At 45.3% G+C, this 19,673-nt stretch overlaps 1 protein-coding gene across 12 annotated transcripts in view; it reads right to left on the reverse strand.

Moving 5' to 3' along the window:
• EML1 (EMAP like 1) overlaps nt 1–19,673 on the reverse strand; it is an 889,011-nt gene that overhangs the window by 106,006 nt on the left and 763,332 nt on the right. For all 12 annotated transcript variants that reach the window (XM_085626396.1, XM_085626393.1, XM_085626400.1 and 9 more), the window contains 2 exons: nt 15,390–15,485; nt 13,847–13,981 (listed from right to left, as the gene is read on the reverse strand). In XM_085626396.1, coding sequence (XP_085482522.1) covers nt 13,847–13,981; nt 15,390–15,485 — 231 coding nt within the window. The remainder of the gene's footprint in view (nt 1–13,846; nt 13,982–15,389; nt 15,486–19,673) is intronic.

Consider the following 19,673-nt stretch of genomic DNA (forward strand, 5'->3'; position numbering starts at 1 on the left):
ATGGTGGCACCGGCATCGGGACGGACATCGGGGAAGGTCAAGACTGTACAACAAGCGTCGGTACAGATCCAGGAATGGATCCCTGGGCGCCCGCCAGAGCTGCCAGTGTAGAACCAGATTAGGTCCCCTCTTACCCCTTGGGCCCTGAAGGCATGTGTATCGGGCCACCCAAAAATGAGATGCATGGCCTCATAAAACTGAGTTGGCGGGGTTGCACCGGCTCCTGGAAAGTCAGGGAGTTGCGGAGACAGCCAAGGCACCGGCTCTGTAGAACCATGCCTCGAGGGTCAATGCTCCCTCGTCATGTCGGCCAATGGACGAGGAGAAGTCGAAGAGCACTGCAACTTCTTGCTCTTTTTGCGCCTCCTACTGGAGCGTCCCCAGGACTTTGAATGGGACGAAGAAGACTTTGGACTCCGTGAATGATCCTGGGACCTTCCCCTCGACTGGAACTGTGATTTCTGCAGTCACGTGCCGGGCCACTAGCAGTTTCTGGGGCTGCACCTTCTAAGCCTTCGAGGCCATTGCCCAGCAATCGAGGCATGACTTGGTGTTGTGGTCGCGCTCCAGGCACCACAGGCAGATGAAGTGTGGATCCATCACCAGAAAGTGACAGGTACTGCAAGCCTAAAATCTGTTTTATGAGATGACAACCAGACACACCAAGAGGTAATACCTCAAAAACAGTCGACAAATAGAACCAAATTCTGTCAAACAATGACAGAGGTAGGTAGCTCTTTTCTGGATCACCGGTGGCTGGCGCTTAAAGAGGCGAACGGGTGTCAGAGCACCTAGTGGCAGCTACAGAGGTGCAACAGATATCACTTCCAGCATGGACAAGGCCATGCAGAGCTGATTGGCGTCACCGACCAGCATGCAGGGCGCTGCTCACAAACAATCTTCTGGATCCAATCTGACGTCTGGGGAAATTCAAAGGTAGGGAATCTATTGATAGAAGTCTATCAGATTTGTCATCTTAAACTATGACACTGGTTTAATGTGTGTATTAGCGTTTGCTAATGGTTACACAAACATTTGGTTCTAACAGTTCTATTGCAGAACCTTAGTGACTCCAAATAGTACCTTGCTAAATGGTGAACAGAAGTTATGTCACCTGTTGAAACTGCAGAGAGAAGAAAGAAGCAACTGACATGAAAGAACACCCCTTATACCAAAATCGTGAACTAGTCTGGCTATCAAGATGATATGGTCATTATAACTGCTAATAAATTTAACAGAATTTCTAATGATTTAAACCACTTGCATCCAGGACGTTTGCCAGGTCTTTTACCTTAGCTTGAAACAATTCTGTACCTCAAACTCGTCTGATAGATTGACATGTGAATATTCACAGTTCAATCGGTTTAATGGTCTGAGTGGTTGTGGTGTGTTTGTACTGGACTGAAGACGAGGATCCAACAAGGATTTGCATTATTCAAAAGGTTCAATTATCGAGCAAATAGGATTGCATCAAAACCAATTTTAGTGAAGCATTCATGATGTTAAATACATTGGGGATAAAGGTATTTGCGAAAGCTTTGAGACTGCAGTCTGATACGTGATCAATGGGCAAATGCGAATCCTAGGTTTAGACATGAGTGGCAAGGCGTCCTCCATTGAGACAAAAATGTGGTGTCTGGTAGCACTACTCATTTGAAAAACGCTAAAGACAGTCATATCAATACGTTTTGCTCCTTTTCACACAACATGGGTGCAAACTCCTATGGTAACCTTCACCATTGGTATACTGGCACTGCCTCGCAGTCCAGCCTCTCTTTTTCAACATCTTGTTATGTTTGGGACCAAATGAGTCAATCGTCATTGATTTACAAAACATTCAAACTTTTCTGCCATGCTTATTCATTTCCTTCGCTCGTCAGAAAACGAAAAGTTTCTTACCTGTCGGTGTAGTTTTGCAGCTTGAAGATCTTTCTGGATTCACTATGCTGTGCATTATTCCGCGATCTTGTGGTTGGGTCCGGATTCGTAGTCTTTTCTTTGTTTTTTTTTTTTTTTTTTCTGTAGCCCAGGTGGGCGTCGACGTCCACCATTTGGTGCACCTCCCGTGACGTCGTCGTGCTTCCTGCGGAAGTCCCACCTTTGGGGCGCCATCTTCGGGTTCTTTTTTTTTTTTTTTTTTTTAACCCTAGGCGATTGATTAATCCTTTTGTCCATATTTCTGTACGTATCCACCTTTTTTGATCCTATCCATTTCACCCCCTCTTCCTCCAGCCTCATCTTCCTGGCGGAGGTGGGTGGGTTCGCTAGTGAATCCAGAAAGATCTTCAAGCTGCAAAACTACACCGACAGGTAAGAAACTTTTCGTTTTGCAGCGTGAATCTTTCTGGATTCACTATGCTGTGCATAGATTTTGTAGCGGTTTTCCTATTTTTGTGGTGGCTGGGTGGAAGATGATCGCTGGTCGTTGAAAATGTGTTGTAGCACCTTCTGTCCGACCTGTGCTTCCTTATTCATTTGAATGTCCACGCAGTAGTGCTTTGTGAACGTGTGCACAGATGCCCAAGTTGCTGCGAGACAAATGTCTTGGATGGGCGTGTTTGCCAGGAAGGCAACTGTGGCCCCCTTCTTCCTTGTGGAGTGAGCTTGTGGCCCCTCCGTTAGCTCCTGTCCCGCCTGTTTGTGACAGAATTGGATAGTGAGGGCAATCCATCTAGCGATGGTGCCCTTGGTCACTGGTCTACCCATGAAGCTAGTAGCAAAGGACACAAACAGCTGCTTCGACTTCCTGAGTTCTTTGGTTCTTTCAATGTAGTGCATCACCGCTCTTCTGGCATCGAGGGTGTGCAGGGCCTTTTCTGCATTTGTAGTCGGGTTTTGGAAGAAACTCGGTATCTGTATACTCTGATTCATGTGAAACGCCGACACTACCTTGGGCATGAAGTGTGGGTCCGTCCTCAGGACTACCCTGTCCTTGTGAATTTGAATGTAGGGCTCCTGTAGCGTTAGTGCTTGAAGCTCGCTCACTCTGCGTAGTGAGGTTATGGCCACTAGAAAGGCAGTCTTCATCGTCAACATTTGTAGATTGGCCTTGTGAATGGGTTCAAACGGCGCCTTCATGAGCTCCGTCAGAACCACGTTTAAATTCCATGCCGGCGGCGGCAACCTTTTCGGGGGTGCCCTTCTTTTGGCTCCCTCCATGAATCTCTTCACCACCTGCGAGCTGAAGAAACTTCCACCCTTCTCACCTCTGGTGTAGGCAACGATCGCTGCTAGGTGCACCCTTAGGGAGCTCGAGCAGAGGTTACTCTTTAGAAGGTGTGTGAGGTACCTCAGCACCGTTGAGTCTCTTGTCATTCTGTTGTGCAGGCCCTTCTTCCTGCACCACACCGTGAATCTCTTCCACTTTGCGCTGTAGCACTTTCTTGTAGTAGGTTTCCTTGCCTCCCGTAGCACTCGCATAGTGCTCTGAGGTAACCTTAGGTGTGCGAACTCTAGGTCTTCAGGAGCCATGCTGCTAGGTTGAGGGTCTCTGGCTCTGGGTGCAGGACCTCCCCGTTTTGCATTGAGAGCAGGTCTTTTCTTCGCTCGAACCTGTACGGATTGCCTTGCGCCATTTCTTGAATCTGTGAGAACCATGTCTGCCTCGCCCACTGTGGGGCCACCAGGATCAGAGTCATGTTGCTGGTTCTGCACTTGTCGAGCACTCTGTGCAACAGGGGTATCGGTGGAAAGGCGTAGGCAAATGTCCTCGACCAGCTTATCCATAGGGCATTTCCCTTGGATTGCTGATCTGGTTGCCTGGACGCGAAGCTTTGGCATTTTGCATTGTGGCGTGTTGCAAAAAGGTCTATTGTGGGAGTCCCCCATCTCCGGAAGAGTTTCTCCGCTTCCTGGCCATTGAGCTCCCACTCGTGCGATGCTGAGGTCTGCCTGCTTAGCCAGTCTGCCTCCACATTGTCCTTCCCCGGTAGGTGAATTGCCAGTAGATCTATCCTGAGAGGTATGGCCCATCTCCAAATCTCCTGAGCTAGGGATGAGAGGGGAAACGACTGTGTCCCCCCTTGTTTGTTGATGTAGAACATCGCCGTGGTGTTGTCTGTCTGCACCAACACCCTCTGCCCGCACAGGTGTCTCTGGAATGCCTTCAGGGCTAGCAGTATTGTTTTCAACTCGAGGTAGTTGATGTGGCGGACCGCGTCTGCCGGAGCCCATAGACCCCTCACTCTGAGGTTGTCCATGTGCGCTCCCCATCCCATCTGCGATGCGTCCGTGGTAATGGTCACTGTTGGGCTTGGTGGTGTCAGGCTTCTCCCTGTTGTTATGTTGTCTCTGTTCCACCAAGTTATCTCCTCCTGCACTGCGTGCGTAACAACCACTAGATCCTCCCAACTTCCGTTTGCTTGTGACCATTGCTGTTGCAGCCATTCCTGGAATGGTCTCATGTGCAGGCGTACATTCGGCACCAGCTGGATACAGGACGCCATCATCCCCATCATCTTGCTCACCGCCCTCACTGTCAGAGCTCGCCCCTTCTGGTAGAGCTGCGTCTCCTTCAGTAGGGCATCTGTCCTCCTGTCGCTGGGCACTACTGTACTCTTGAGGGAGTTGATCTGTGCCCCCAGGAAAATCTTTACCTGCTCCGGTTCCAGCGATGATTTTCCCCAGTGGATGGAAAATCCCAGATTTGTGAGGGTGTCCGTTACGCGTTTTGCGTGCCTCTCGCACTTCTCGTGTGAGTTTGCCTTGACCAGCCAGTCGTCCAAGTAGGGGTATACGTGTATGCCCTGCTTTCGTAGGTGTGCCGCTACCGCCGACAGGCATTTTGTAAAGACCCTTGGCGCTGATTTTAATCCGAAGGCCAGGGTTGTGAACTGGTAGTGTTCCTGTTCGATGTTGAATCTTAGGAGGCCCTTGTGCCTTCTGTTTATTGGGATGTGAAGGTAGGCATCCTTGAGGTCCACGGTGACCATGAAGTCCCCTTCTCTTATCTGTGGCAGTACCTCCTGCAGTGAAGTCATTTTGAACCTTTGTGTCTTGACGAACTTGTTTAGGTACCGGAGGTCCAGTATGGGTCTGAGGTCTCCGTCTACCTTCGGAACCACGAAGTAGTTTGAGTAGACCCCTTTGTTGCGTTCCCTGAACGGCACTGTCTCTATGGCTCCCTTTTGCAGGAGTTTCCGTGTTTCTTCTCTGAGTATTGCCAGTTCTTGGGCCGATCTCTGTCTTCCCTTCGGCTTTCTGTTTGGAGGTCTTTTCTCCAACTCTACGCAGTATCCGTGCTGCACGATGTTCCGTATCCACTTGTCTGTGGTTATGCGCCGCCACTCCTGAAGGTAGAACCTCAGCCTTCCGCCTACCGGTGACGTATGCTCGTAGGCTCTTGGATCTTCTCTTCCCCCCGATGACACCTTTTTGCGCCTCACCCTTGGGGGCCTGACGAGGGTGGGCGTCTTCTTGCGTGCTGAGTCACTTCGAGGAGGGCTGATCGCCCCCTCTCCTCCTTTGGCCACGTCCGTTCCCTCTCCCTCGAAAGGACTGGCCCCGAGGTTGATATTGCCAGCTTTGCTTCTGCTGACTTTGTCCGTGACCTTCGCCCTGCTGACCTTGTTGGAACGCCTGGTGCGACGTCCCCTGTTGGCTTCCACCCCTACCGTAGGGTCTCCTCGAGGGATTTCCTCGTCTCATTCCCCTCAGCTGCAGGGCCCCCATGGACCTCGCTGTCTCGTTCTCCTTCTTGAGCTGGGTGAGCTTCTCGTCCACCGTTGCTCCGAACAGTGTCTCTCCGTTGAAGGGAGTGCCCAGGATGTTGTTCTGCACTTCCGGTTTGAATCCCGAGATTCTTAGCCATGCATGCCTCCTTTCTGTGACCCCTATGGCCATGAGTCTTGCTGAAGTCTCTGCCCCATCCAACGCCGTCTTTATACAGGAGTTGGCGATGTTCTTGCCTTCATCTACCAGGTGAGAGGCTCTCTGGCGGTATTCTTCGGGGAGGTGCTTTACTAGCTCCCCCATTTCATCCCAGTGTTGGTACTGGTGTCTATTTAGGAGTGCATTTGAATTCGCCATGCGCCAGTGCATTGCGGCGTTCCTCTCGACCTTTCTGCCTGTGAGGTCGATTCTCCTGCTCTCTTTATCTGGAGGTGGGCCCGAGGTTGCTGGCACGTTGGCCCTTCTCCTGGCCGTGGAGGCAATGATGGAGTCTGCGGTGACGCTCCCCTTGATGTAAGGTGGGTCCAGGGAGGAGTGTTTATACTTTTTCTCTGTCCTGGGCGTGATCGACCGACAGGTGGCAGGCTCCTTGAAGGCTTCTCTCCCCTGGTTCATCACGCTTTGTAGCATGGGGAGGAACTGGCTCCTAGTCTGGATGGGGAGCAGTGTTTCGACGAGAAAATCTGCTTTCGGCCTCTCCTCGTCGAGCTTGACGCCGAAGGCCATTGCTGCGCTCTTCACCACCATATTGTACACCCCGATGTCGTCTGGTGGCGAAGGCCTCGAGGGGTACGTGTCCACGGCCTCCTCCGGGTTTTCGGTGTCGAGATCTTGCCATTCGACGTCGTTGCCGGTAGATGTCGCCGAATCGAAGAACGATTGTTGGTCTTCTTCCTCGGCTTCTTCCTCATAATAGGGCTCCTCTTCCTCTTCGAGGTCCCTTGTCAGCCCTTCGGCGTCGAACTCCTCCTCGACTTCGACGACGTCCGCCGATGAAACCGTTGGAATCTTGAATTCCTTCATCCTGGCGTCGAACTCCTTCTTCCTTTGAAGGATGTTCTCCATTTCGGCCTCGAGCCGCCTCTTCTTTTTCTCCATTTCGGAGATGCTTTCGGCGTCGACCGCGGGCCTTTTCGATGAAACTTGCGTCGACGTCGAACGTTCTTTCTGCGTCGATCGGCCCGTTTCATGGGATGATTTCGACGACCCTTGCCTTTCGGCGTCTTTCTGCGCCAGGGAGTCCTTTTGTAAGGATCCGCTGGGCCTTTTGTCCGAAGTTCCCCCTTTGGACGTCGAAGTTTTCGGCGCCGGGGCTCCCTTCGTGGACCTTGACTCAGTTTTTCTCGAGTCACCCTCGTGTTTGAGGTGTTTTTTGATTTGCGCTCGACGATTCTCTTACCTCGTCTTCTTTCTTCTTGTCGGTCTCTACGACCGTGAAGTTTTCGGCTGCCTCGGCGACGTTGTCCTCGTCGTCCGTGTCGAGGCCCAGCGCGTAGAGTGTCGGGGGTTTTCCTTGGCCCTCCATGTTGGCGTTGGCTCTCCTCTGCCTCTCTCTCACCCTGAGTGTCTTCGGCGCGAAGACTGAGCAGGCGTTGCAGTCGATACTCTGATGATCCACCGGTAGGCAGAGGTTGCAGACCGGATGCAGGTCTTTCTGCGCGAACTTGTGGTGGCAGTTTGGGCAGAACTTGAATGGCGTCTTGTCCATTTCGCTCAGGGTCTCTGAGCGTGCATTCTCCAAGGTTGTCGAAGAAAAAGGCTCGCTGGTCTTCTTTCTTCGCGTTCCTGTCGAAATCTGTTCTTTCCTGATGTCTTCTCTTGATTCTATCGATGAAACTCGCTTTTCTTCCTTCTTCCTCCGAGTGAACTTCTGGAGCTTCCCGATGACGATCCAGACCCAACGGCGGAAAAAAGAATCTGAAGATGGCGCCCCAAAGGTGGGACTTCCGCAGGAAGCACGACGACGTCACGGGAGGTGCACCAAATGGTGGACGTCGACGCCCACCTGGGCTACAGAAAAAAAAAAAAAAAAAACAAAGAAAAGACTACGAATCCGGACCCAACCACAAGATCGCGGAATAATGCACAGCATAGTGAATCCAGAAAGATTCACGCTGCAAAAAATACTTGCTACCCTACTCCAAAAAGATTATTCATAATTCACATACTTCGCTTCATTCAAATAATTTCCACAACGCATTTCAAGTAATCATTTCCCCAATGCATTTTGCGTATACGATTGAGCTTCTTCAGCGAACAAATGTTGACTGTAAGGAAACAATTGGATGCAAACTCCTTAATGAAACCAAACAACCAGGATCTCCATAACCACATTATTATTTTTGATCTCCTACTAAGAAATTAAATGGTCACTTGCTGGCAAGAGTAGTTTTTCAGCTTGAATTGTCGTCAGGATTCACACTCCACCATGTAGGGACTGGGCCCAAAAATATATACTTGTTTGTGCGAGTCTCAACATCATAGTTGACAACCATTTATTTGGCGTTTTGTCCATCATCCCATGACGTACGATCTTTAATCCCGTGTGTGGGTGCCATCTTCAGATTCTTTTTTTCTTTTGGTGACTCCAGAGTGCTTTTGGGCTTCCCTCTGATCAGTCTCTACTCCTGTATTCCAGCTCGAAATTACCTACTTTCTTGGTGAGGTGGTTGGGTCTCACGTAAACCTAAAAAAATTCTTGAGCCTGCTAAACTCTTGGACAGATAGTAACCATTTTATTTCCAGTGAGTGTGAACCTTTTCTTGGTTTACATGCTATGCACAGATTCTGTGGAGGTGTTCCGCCTCCTTTAGGAGGTTCTGTTGAAATGCATGTGTATTGACGATTAGGTGTTTAAGTACTTGTTGTCCTACCTGTGCTTCATTGCTAGCATGAATATCCCCACAGTAGTGTTTAGCGAATGTGTGCTTGTGAGACCATGTGGCCATCCAGCGCGTGTTTAATTAGTGAAACATTGGCAATGAACGCTAGTGTTGATCCTTTCTTCATCGTTGAGTGCACTCTCAGTTTATCTCCTAATAATACCTCCGATGTCCTGAAACATAACTGGATAGTTTGTACTATCCAGCTTGAGACAGTTCATTTGGTTACAGGAGATCCTTTGCTTGCTGCCACAAAGGAAACAAAGATGTATTTTTTCCCTTGGAACCCTATCCACTGTCTGCTTCTTTCGGAGGTCCTGGACTTCTTGTTTTAAGTGTAGCTGTTCTTCCTTGCTGCAAGTTCTCGTCTTTGGCCTTATGTTTGGAGGCCTTAGAATTAGCTCTATTTAATATAGATTGTTTATTATGGTTAATGCCCATTTCTCTGAGGTAAATGCCCTCCATTCCTGAAGGAATCCTTGGACTGAGCCTTCTAATGGTGTTGGGGCACATTTTTTGTCAAGTCACTTGTTTAAAGGTCTTGCACTCACTGGGTGGAAACACTTCCTCTGGCTCTTCCTCAAAAGAACTGCCTTAGTTACACTAGGGTTTGCAATTGTGGTGGTGCACTTGAGAGCTGGTTTGTGCTGTGAAAGTCAAAGGCGGAACTGGCTACAATCCACCCTAACAAAGTCTTTGAAAACTATGTTCAAAGAAGGATGCCATACTGAATTTAGGGTACCAGGCAGCTTTTATCACTCCTGCATGTACGAGGAGTTACAAATGCAAACTGAGAGTGGCATATGGCACCAACAATTAGGACATATTTAAGTGGAGGTCATGTTTATACAGCTCCACTTGGCTATTTGAGATTTGATTTCATAGACAATTGTGGATTTGACAAAAAAGGGTGGTCACTTTTTCTAACAATCTAACCCACAACCAGGAATTTTATCTTGCAGATATATATGATGTGGCATATGCGAGAGAGTGAAATGTGTTTTTCAAAAGGTGGACAAGTACCAAGATCACAAATTAGAAAGGACTGATGGGTTTCAAATACAAAAACAGTCAGGCATCATGATATATATGTAACCATTGTGATGTGAAATAATATGGTTCATCAGGTTAATTAGAGAATTATAAAGCATGTTTGACCCATGCTGCTAATGTATTGTGGACAGAAACTAATATTGTTATGGACAGCCTGGTTGTTCTGTTCCATTAAAGTTTGCAACTGATTGTTTCCTCACAATCAAATTTTATTCCCCTAAAGAGCAGCAATCCTGTGTACAAAACGCACTGGGAATTGATGTCGTGAATGTAGTGAAGTATATGAAGTATGAAAAACATTTTAAAATTCTGGAGAAGCATAACAAGTATTTTTCATAATCTGAATAAAGAAAATCTCAACTCTTGGAATAAAAGTTGAAATGTGTTCGTTACTTGAATCAATTGGTCCGAAACATCACAAAAACAGGTTCAAGAATTGTACCCTTCCTTAAAAAATGTAAATCAAACATTTATGCCTGACTACCAAGGAGAGAAAGGGGTACCTCAGTGGAGAGAATTGCCATAGGAGTAAGGTGTCCTCCATGGGGATAACCTTATTTAAAAAACAGGGAGGAAAAAACTTTGTAGACTTGTTGGCAACAATTAAAATTAATGTCAATTTTCCCTTATCCCAGGTATTATTGTATTAGCGTGAAGACGCCATGAATGGCTTTTATTAATTAACAAGGATTTCTCTTTATTGGGTGCCCATTCAATTGTCTCAGCATGCCACCAGTCTTGTGAACACCATTTTGAAAGAATGCAAACATTTTATCTTGGGGCAAATACAAATTCGCTCAATACTTTTTGGATTCAAACCACTCAATTTTACTGGGCAGTCATTTTTCATTAATCAACTGGTGTTTAAGGTTATTTTCTTTCAGATGGATAGGGAAAAATATTAGTGAAGGGAGATTCTAATGAAGAGTAGATGCTGCTGATGAACGAGTCGTATTGAAGGACGGAGCATAGAGAACTCTAGGTTTACAACTCATGTTGGACAATTGTGAGGGAGGCTTCTTTCTAGGCCGGCTCTCGATGGCAATTTTAAATGAAAGGGTGGCACTGTCACGTCAAGACAACTGTAAAGTGGAAGACTTCAAAGCCTCAATTTTTGTAGGTCAGAACAATGCTGGAGAAAACCCAGCACTGCTTATGTTTTTGAAGAAACCATTCTCAACTTACAACCTGTTTTCTCCCAGATACAAAATGAAATTGCCTAGGACCTAGAATACTACTACTTCTTGTAATGGAGGGATACTCATTATACAGCAAGGGAGTAGTAGGTAAGTTAGCAGCCCTCCCGACCTTTACCTGGTGAACAACAGCATTGTGCTGCGGTTTGCTTGACTGAGCACGAATATTCAGTAAAATGTTAAACAAATGGGCAAGCATTTATTTACAGATTACTTAAAGTAAAATAAAAGTAGCACCACTAATCCTTAGGAACTACTTCGTGTTTAAAGGCATTGTGCAACAAACATGTTAAAAAAATTATACTCTTAAAAAAAAAAATTTGAAAGTGTCTTTCTTCAACATGCAGAAGTGCTTCACCTTAGAATATCAGACAATATTACTGCTTAGAGAGGCATAAGTTAAAAGTGACTTATTTCAAACATGAATTTAGATACATTCATGCTTTTCGCCCCCTCCCCCCAAAGGTGTACCGCCCTGGCATTACGACAATGCCATTCCTGAGCCAAGAGGCTTAGGTTGCTGATATATATGGACTGGCATTAGTGTCTACTTAAATCAAACACTAGAGGGTTTTGCACAGTACACATTCTTAACTCATGTACTTCAATGTGCCCTCAAATGTGACAATGAAGAAAAACAAACCAAGTAAAGCAATTGCCTTTTGGTCAAGTGGAAGCCAGGATTTAGAACAGATTTTTTTCTGGTTTCATATTATTCAATTCAGCCACTAGATGGGTATATCTTCCTCTCTCCTGTTTTACATCAAAACTGAATGCATGATCTATATAATTCTCGGCACATGATGTTAGAGTGCGGGTGGTAGAGAGCCGCCACGTGAAGGCTTGGCCTGTTTGTCTTGTAATTGCATTTATATAGCACTTACTACCCCGGACGAGTCATCGAAGCGCTTTTTAAGGCAAGTAGCACGCAATCCGGAACCCAAAATGATTAGTGGCGAATTAGCATAGTGAAATATGAAATTAATTTGAGTGGTGCATATATTAGTGTGTTATTTGTATTGAGAAGGATAGTGGAGGGATAGTAGAGGGAAAGGTTTGCATTTTTTATAGTGCTTGCTACCCCTGATGAGATGCTGAAGTGCTTATCGGTGAGTAGCACACTACTTCAGAGCCAAAAAAGAATTATTGGTGAATTAGTCTAGGGAAGTATTAAATTAATTTGAGCGGTGGACATGTCAGTCTTTTATTTGCATTGTTGGCGTGACGATCCAAGATAAGCTAGAGCTGAGCCACGCATTTGGCATGGCCTTCAGTGGTCCTCCATCTCCATCACTTAATTGCATTTAGGGGACAAAGACATGGGAAGGACATGATTTGGCCATCAAAGAATTTAGTGAGGCCGGAGAACCAACACCACAGTGCTGGGCTCCCTGTTTCAAGGTCCATAACACTCTCATACCACATTTTACTGAGAGACCTATGAGACTGGGTCTCCACTCTCAATGGGTAAAAATCAAATGATTGTTGGGTTGGAGTCCTGTTTTCTTTTCACATATTTACTACCAGTGTTTAGTTTACCTTAAGTTCTTGCCATCTAGGAAATATGCTCAAACAAATGACTGTGCAAGGGCAAATGCTTTGTCACAAGGACAGACTGAGATTAATAAAAGTCATGGCTTCTGGTTCCAGGATTTCACTCTTGCTCATTACACAAAAACTGGGGTGGGAGTGTGTCTGATAATGAGACTCTTGGATTACTCACAAAAGAAATGCCACCGTTTTGTGGAATCTTCCAAGACTTTAGAGTTCACAAGCAGCACATTTTGGCAAAGTAGAAAACCAAGATTAAACGTCCAGCCTTCTAGTGCCATGGCTACATCTTTTCCACAGTACCATGTCTAGCTATGGAGGTTGGGACTTTGTGCCTGTCCACCTTACTGAATTGTACACCTTGTTGGTGGCCTTTGTCAAGGATTTCTAGACCACCAATTCCATTAACTGGGCCTCTTTCTAAGCACACCGAATGTGTACACTTAATAGAATCCAGGTATAACGACATTTTGAGGCCTAAGATTTTATTTCATTCCAATTCAATAATCAAGCTACTTTCTTTATATACTTTTTTTTTTTTTTAATTTTTATTGTGCAGAGAAAAAGGGTACAAGCACGGGCCTACGACCTCCTGGGCCGGCCGCTAGTACTTTCTTTATATACTTGACTCACCAAAGGGAGTGATAACCAGCAGAGCAGGCTTACCCCAGGGAGCGGTAGAGGGATAAGAAACGCTGATACAGCGTAACACAGTATTGTTAAATCCATGTCTCTTCTAGAGACCAGGACCAAATTCAGAGTGCAGTATGGAGTGAGACTCAAAATAACTGCATGACACTCAGTCCACACCTTGTACATGCTTCGCTGCCCCTACACCCTCCTTATGCTACTTCTCTGCCCCCACTCCGACAGCATCAATGCGGCTCCGTCAAACCACACTCCATACATTTTGGCCCCTGGGAAGATGCTGGCGAGTACCCATCTTCTGAGGGATAGGCTACCTCTCTTGTACATTACCTGTAGTCATATCCCAGGTCTCGTGCCTGTTGCTCAGTATGGTTACTCTCCAGTTAGGTTAGTTCTTTATATAAAGCACTGCATACTTTAATAAACAAAGGGATAGCAGATCACTGCAGAGGTCGTTCTAGTGATCTGTGTATAAATGTAAGGTATGATAAATGACTGCTAGAAGGAAATGTAAAACTGGGAATACATTTGGGAAGTAAAAGCCAAATATAAATCTGAATCAGGTGTGCCGTTTAAGAAACTTGGTTTTCCGAGAGCCACCCCACCCTTATTGTGTCAGTATCTATGTCTTCTCCTTAAAAGCCCTCCCCGCCTTCAGGGACACCTTAATTGAATGTGTGCAATTTATCAAACTGGCTTCTGCTGGCAAAAAGAAGCTTTAAAAAAGACACAGCCATACTTACTAGAAATTGCAACTGCTTTAGATCACTGTATTGCCACTTCAGTCTCAACAGCCTCTCGTTGTTTTACATAATACAGAATTGTGACTAACGCAAAGATTTTCACCTCAAATATTCCTTGTTTTTTCACAAGCGAATTCCCATCTAACGTCCAGAAGTGGAGATGCGATTTTCCACAGGTAACAATTATATTGGTGTCTGTTGGGTGAAAATCTGCACTAAACACTGCCTCGTTTGAACACTAAAAAAAGAGAAGGAAAAAAACATAGAATGATTAGAACTGACTTTGTAGGAGAGTTTAGGATTCAAAAGCCAACACATCAGACCCCCGTCACCTCTATCTTCATATTCCAGCCCACCGCATACAAAGCCTTAGACGATAAACTATGAAAATAGACTTTCTAAAGAATACTTGGAGACAGATTTACAGTAACTGAAAATCCCCATTTTTCTGAATGAAGTGCTGAATGAGGAGGGAGAGTCCACAGATGGTAACTTCTCAATTATAAGCTTAGTGTGATGGGAAAAATTCCTCAGGTGAACGCCAGGCAGGATTTAGTGCTTTTTCAGATATTTTATATGCATTACATGCTCTGTAGAGTTTTCCACTTTTTAACTTATTTTGATAATTTATAGAATTAATGAACTCTACATAGATTAAAAATAAATCAAGTAACGACGTCCAATTTGCTCATTTGAGGATGACCTTACAGTTTATCCAAGTCGATCTACAGCAATCAAACGGGGGTTACAAACGTACCTATTTTTGGGTAAATTATGGTTAAAACCAACTCATATAAAGTAGTACATGTAAATAGTAAGAGGTGACAAAAGAGTGTTTGGGCCTTCATTTACTTACTATACAGTTTGCATAAGTAATAGTAACATATGAGTGGGAAAGCAATGCACATGACAGGGGATAGCGTAAGGCCTTATTAGGCTCAAGTGCACATTTGGAGGGAGATCTTGTGAACATGCATATACATTTGTGTCTCTGGCAGCAGATTGAGCACATTCCAGTTTTAATCAGTTTAGGTGTGTCCATTGTGGGCTACACAAATAATTAAAACTAGTTTATTCTGAATGATGCACATTCCCAATAGGTCTATTTTTTATTTCAATTTTTTTTATAATTTAATCAACGAAAAGCATACAATAAGACTGCATAGAAGGTTAACGAATATCTTGTCTCCAACAACCTATATTCCGTGAAAAAGCTGCAAACTTTGGAGGGGTATTTCATCATAGTGTTACCCTGTCAATGTTAGACGATGTGCGTACAGGAACTCTTGGTACAAGATACAATCTTGTGCCCCTTCTTGAAAAGGTATGTGACCCTGACGTCACCAGTGAAGAAAACATGCTCTCTCAGGGGTGCGATGTTCACCATTCTTCACATCACCTACTCACCTCGAGCTTGAATTTCAGCTACAAATTTGTTGCAATCATTTTTTTACCCAGCTGTTTTTTTTCCTTTATAAAAACCACAATCCAATTATGGTGTCCAACACAGTTCCATCACACATGAACAGCGATGCGCAGCCAGATGGCCCTTCCACAGTCCTATCACTGTACGAGTTTGATGGGCAGACAAGCAATAGGTTTCTTAAATTAGAATAAAACAATCACACATTTTCTGACTTTGATACCTTCACGTCGGCTAGCTTTTCCTCCTTCTGCCAGTCCCAGACGGAGAGCACGTGATCATTGGAATCATCCACTGCACAAAGGTTACCGCCTCCATTCTAGAAGAGAGCATGACATGACTGAAGAGGACATGCGTAAAATAAGACATTGTGAACAATAAAAAAAAATGCATTCCTTGAAGCTGTGCCTGGGCAGTCCTTAGACATGAAATTACCTATCGGAAACTTTATCGCTAGTTGGAGCTGAGTAATATTTAATTTCATCTACGAGACTCTACTGGAGTTTTCCAAAATCATGTCTAATATGCTGATCAAAATGTCCGCCTGTAACTGATGCTGCATGGGGCCAGGCTCAATATTCAGTACAGTCCTTTCACAGTTCATTGGTTCAAGAATGGTACAATAGATAAGTGTGGTTTCTTCATAGCGCAAGCCGCCATTCAGTGATGTAACTGATACACTGAAATGCATGCCATAAGAATTCATACATGTAGTGCTGCAATTGTCGCAAAAAAAAATTGTTTAAAAAAAATATGCTGATAAAAAGGAAATCATTTGTGAACTGAACACAGATTAACAAATTACATCCGGAGCAATGCTGCTTCTCGGAGTTGGTCATGTATTTACACTCCTATAGCAGGGTCAAAGGTAGTTCAGCACCTACAGTATATGCATTGCAAACCACAGGAGACAGCTCAAAGTCCCAGTTCCTAGCGACTCTGCTTCAGGTTTTGTACCCAGAGGACTGGGCCATGAAAGAGTCACCCTCGACCATTATGATGGACAACCGCACCCACTGCCCTTACAATGGCTGACAGCCACGAACAGCATCATCATGAGAAGATAAAGGGCAGCCCAAGGCGTGCCTGGCCCTTTAAGCTTAAGGGAGTCTCGGCATTTTATATTGGCAGTTTCACAAGTTCGAAGCACAGGTCTCGACAGAGTCCTTCAGTGGAGGGCAGAGGCAGCCTGGGTGGTATAGCCGATAACAAGATTCTGGATATGCCTACAGGACTCCTTTACAGCGGGAGCTTTGCAAATAATACAAAGAGACAATGAAGATGCAGGTGTATCATAAAAAAACATGGCATCATATACTCGTGGCAAAGTTAAAGGACTTCTTCGTGCATTCTACCTTAATGCCGAGTGGTTTTAAAATACCACTAAGAGTGAAAGTGATCGAGTTTGCGCGCGTGCATGTCCTGGAGTTGTAGTTTTAACAGGTATCACTTGGTGTTCCAACTAGCACAGGTTATTAAATAAAGTACCCCTGAACAGTGTGCCAAAAACATCATTTACAGCGATTACGCATAGAATCCATCTGGTGATGCAAATGTTTATGCTTTTTTTACGATGTCTTTTCTAATCTCAGATAGGATTCAGGCACTCTGCAATCTGTTCAGAATAATGTGCTTCAGTTTGTAGGAAAGCAATACACTTAGAGCAGACTGTACTGACAGAAGTGTGCCATGCCTTCTGACAGGCTCAAGTACAGAATGAAATGCTGCTGGTAAAGGCACTTTCAACTTATTGGGGGGGGGGGGGGGGGGTACGAAGAGAGGCTACTGTCTAGGTGATTTACATCTGCGTGCTCACACTGTCCAATGAGAAGACTCCATCCGCAGAGGCAAATGCTCCAATCAGGGAGTCTTGCCTCTCCCCTCTGGTAAGTTGCCTGATCAGCAAGTAATTTCTCAGATAAATTGACTGGCCAAACTTGCTTAGTGAAACACCTTGGTGAATAAATGTTGCAAAAGAAAAGTGGGATGAGGCAATATAGCTACAAGATGAGGACACGTCTTGGCCAGACAGATGATCCTACAAAGCTGTGTCTTTGGAAACTGCTCCTTACAAAGCTTTTGTCCAACAAAGGCGGTACATGTTCCATCGAACATCTTAGACGTGTTTTTTTTTCCTGGAGACTTCCAGAATGAATCCAGTTCAGGATTAGTCTATATTGGAAGAAGCTCCCCACAACTCATTAAGACCTTCTACAAATTCTCCCCAGTAGCATATGAAATGACTCGCAGACCTCTTTAACCTATTCAGCTTCAGGCGCCCCGCAGGCAGGTTCTCAGTGTGACTGGTCTACACTGCCTCGAGGACCAGGTCTGTTAATTGGCTGCCCCAGCTCTTGAAACGAGGATCTTCAGGGCAAAAACTGAAAAGGAACTGCTTCCACGTGCCGGATGGGATTCTGTGAGCACAGCAGGATTGAACGTTGAATCCCTACACTTTTTTTCAGGCTGGTTTCAAAATACAGAGGACCAAGATAGATTTATTAAAAGATGAACTGGCATGCTATTGGCATGTGATCTGAATCCAATACCTTAAATGTGCCAATTCACACTCACATGTTTACTGCAGATCGATGTCGTTTCTTTTCTGAGAAAGCACCTTGCAGCCACGCGATCCTCTTAGAATGGCTTGGAGGCAAAATCGCACATCACTTTGCAGTACCAATTCATGTTCCATAACTCGCTTATACCCACACTAAAATCTGATTGGAGAAGTTAACTTTTTGGCCCATATCCGTAGTATATGAATTTCATAACCACCATCGGTTGAATTTCTTCTTGAATCCAAATTAAGAACTAATATATATTTATCCCTATAGGACATCGCTCGAGTAAGGCAGTTAGGCATCACTGCATTTTTCTTCGGTGCACGGTATAAATATTGTGCTCTACAATTTTATGGATGAGTGGGATTTAGGAAGCAGGCTGGCCTGCATATTTTTCTGTTGCCTTAACACTGCCCAACTATTAATATGTTAGCACTGTTATTTCAAGAATGATGCGTTAACAGCCGAACAGGTGGGTTCCATAGTAGCGGGGACTGCACCAGGAGAACAAGCACAGCCATTTCAACACAACATATGTAGCTAAAGTCTCTTTAAAAAGTCACACCCCCATGAGGTCAGAAATCCATAAATGAAAAAAAAATACAGACTCATTATGCAAATGATAGACACAAGATCTCAAGATTTTTAAGCTCACCATTATTTCTGGCCTTCCTTTATTTTTTTTTTCTTGGCTTTGCTCAGCTGACAAGGTTCACTAAAGGAGAAACCCCAACCTGAGTGACGGTAGCCAATGCTCTCTCATCCCAAATGATGTGCTGATCGGCGGTGTTGGTTACTGCCCACAGACTTTGCAAAAGGTGTCCAGTTCCCCATAACTGGTATCCCTTGAAGATCCTGGCATGTGGGACCGGTGGGTGAAGTGTGAAACCTGAGTGTGTGTGATCACTGTTTTTTTTTTTTTTTTTTAATAACCGAGTGCTCTACAAGATAGTGGTTCTTCTGCAGGCTCCCATAGATCATGGTTCACTATGCTGTGGACTCGCTCTCTGAAAGAAGTCTTACCTGTTGGGCAGGGTAGCTTGCCATCTTATCTATTTGTATGGTTTCTCTGCTAGAATGAAAACCATGCCAGACCTTCTGCCCATGTTACTTTACTCACCAACAATGGAGCTCCTCCCTTTGGCTCTACCCAAGGTAAGCTCACAGAGGGACCTTAACCAGTCTCAACCAATCGGACACCTGAGTCCTGACTTTAAAAAAAAAAGGAAAAACAGGAGACAAAGAAGGGAGATGCACTTCTCCCAGTTGAGAAGAACCCAACTGAGGGACCTGAAAGTGTTTGCGTCTTCACAACCCCGATGTGGGGTCTGGTCCTGTCGAACAGATCTGGCTGTCCCGATTCTGTAAGGAATATGCTACTTACCAGTATGCATCTGTTCTTGGCATGTAGAGCTGCAGAGTTGTACACTTAGCATAGGTCGCCATCTGGTGTTGGGCCCGGATGTTTGCAGTTTGTTTTTCTTCTTGGACCGTCTTTGGAAGTCACGAGTTTGGTGACTCCTCCTTCGGTCCGTACTGCGCATGGGCTTCGGCTCCATCCTCAGATTGTTTTTCGCCAACAGGGAAATGATGGAGCGTAGTAATAACAGTGAGAAACCCATGTGTGTTGTATCTAAATAAGATGGACTGGAACGGATACAGGTAGCCGGGGAGGCGGGTGGGCGTGTACAACTCTGCAGCTCTACATGCCAAGAACAGATGCATACTGGTAAGTAGCATATTCCGTTCGAGGCATATGAGCTGCAGATTGTACACTTAGCATAGATTATATAGCAGTACCCAACCTTAGCGGCGACCACCGGTATCCGTTGCAGCTGTTTGAAAGAGTGTTTTTAGTACAGCCTGGCCCACCCTAGCTTGCTGCTGGGAATGCACATCTACACAGTAGTGTTTTGTGAATGTGTGCGGTGTAGACCATGTGG

The sequence above is a fragment of the Triturus cristatus genome, chromosome 9 (assembly GCF_964204655.1).
Source record: "Triturus cristatus chromosome 9, aTriCri1.1, whole genome shotgun sequence".
Classification (NCBI taxonomy): Eukaryota; Metazoa; Chordata; class Amphibia; order Caudata; family Salamandridae; genus Triturus; species Triturus cristatus.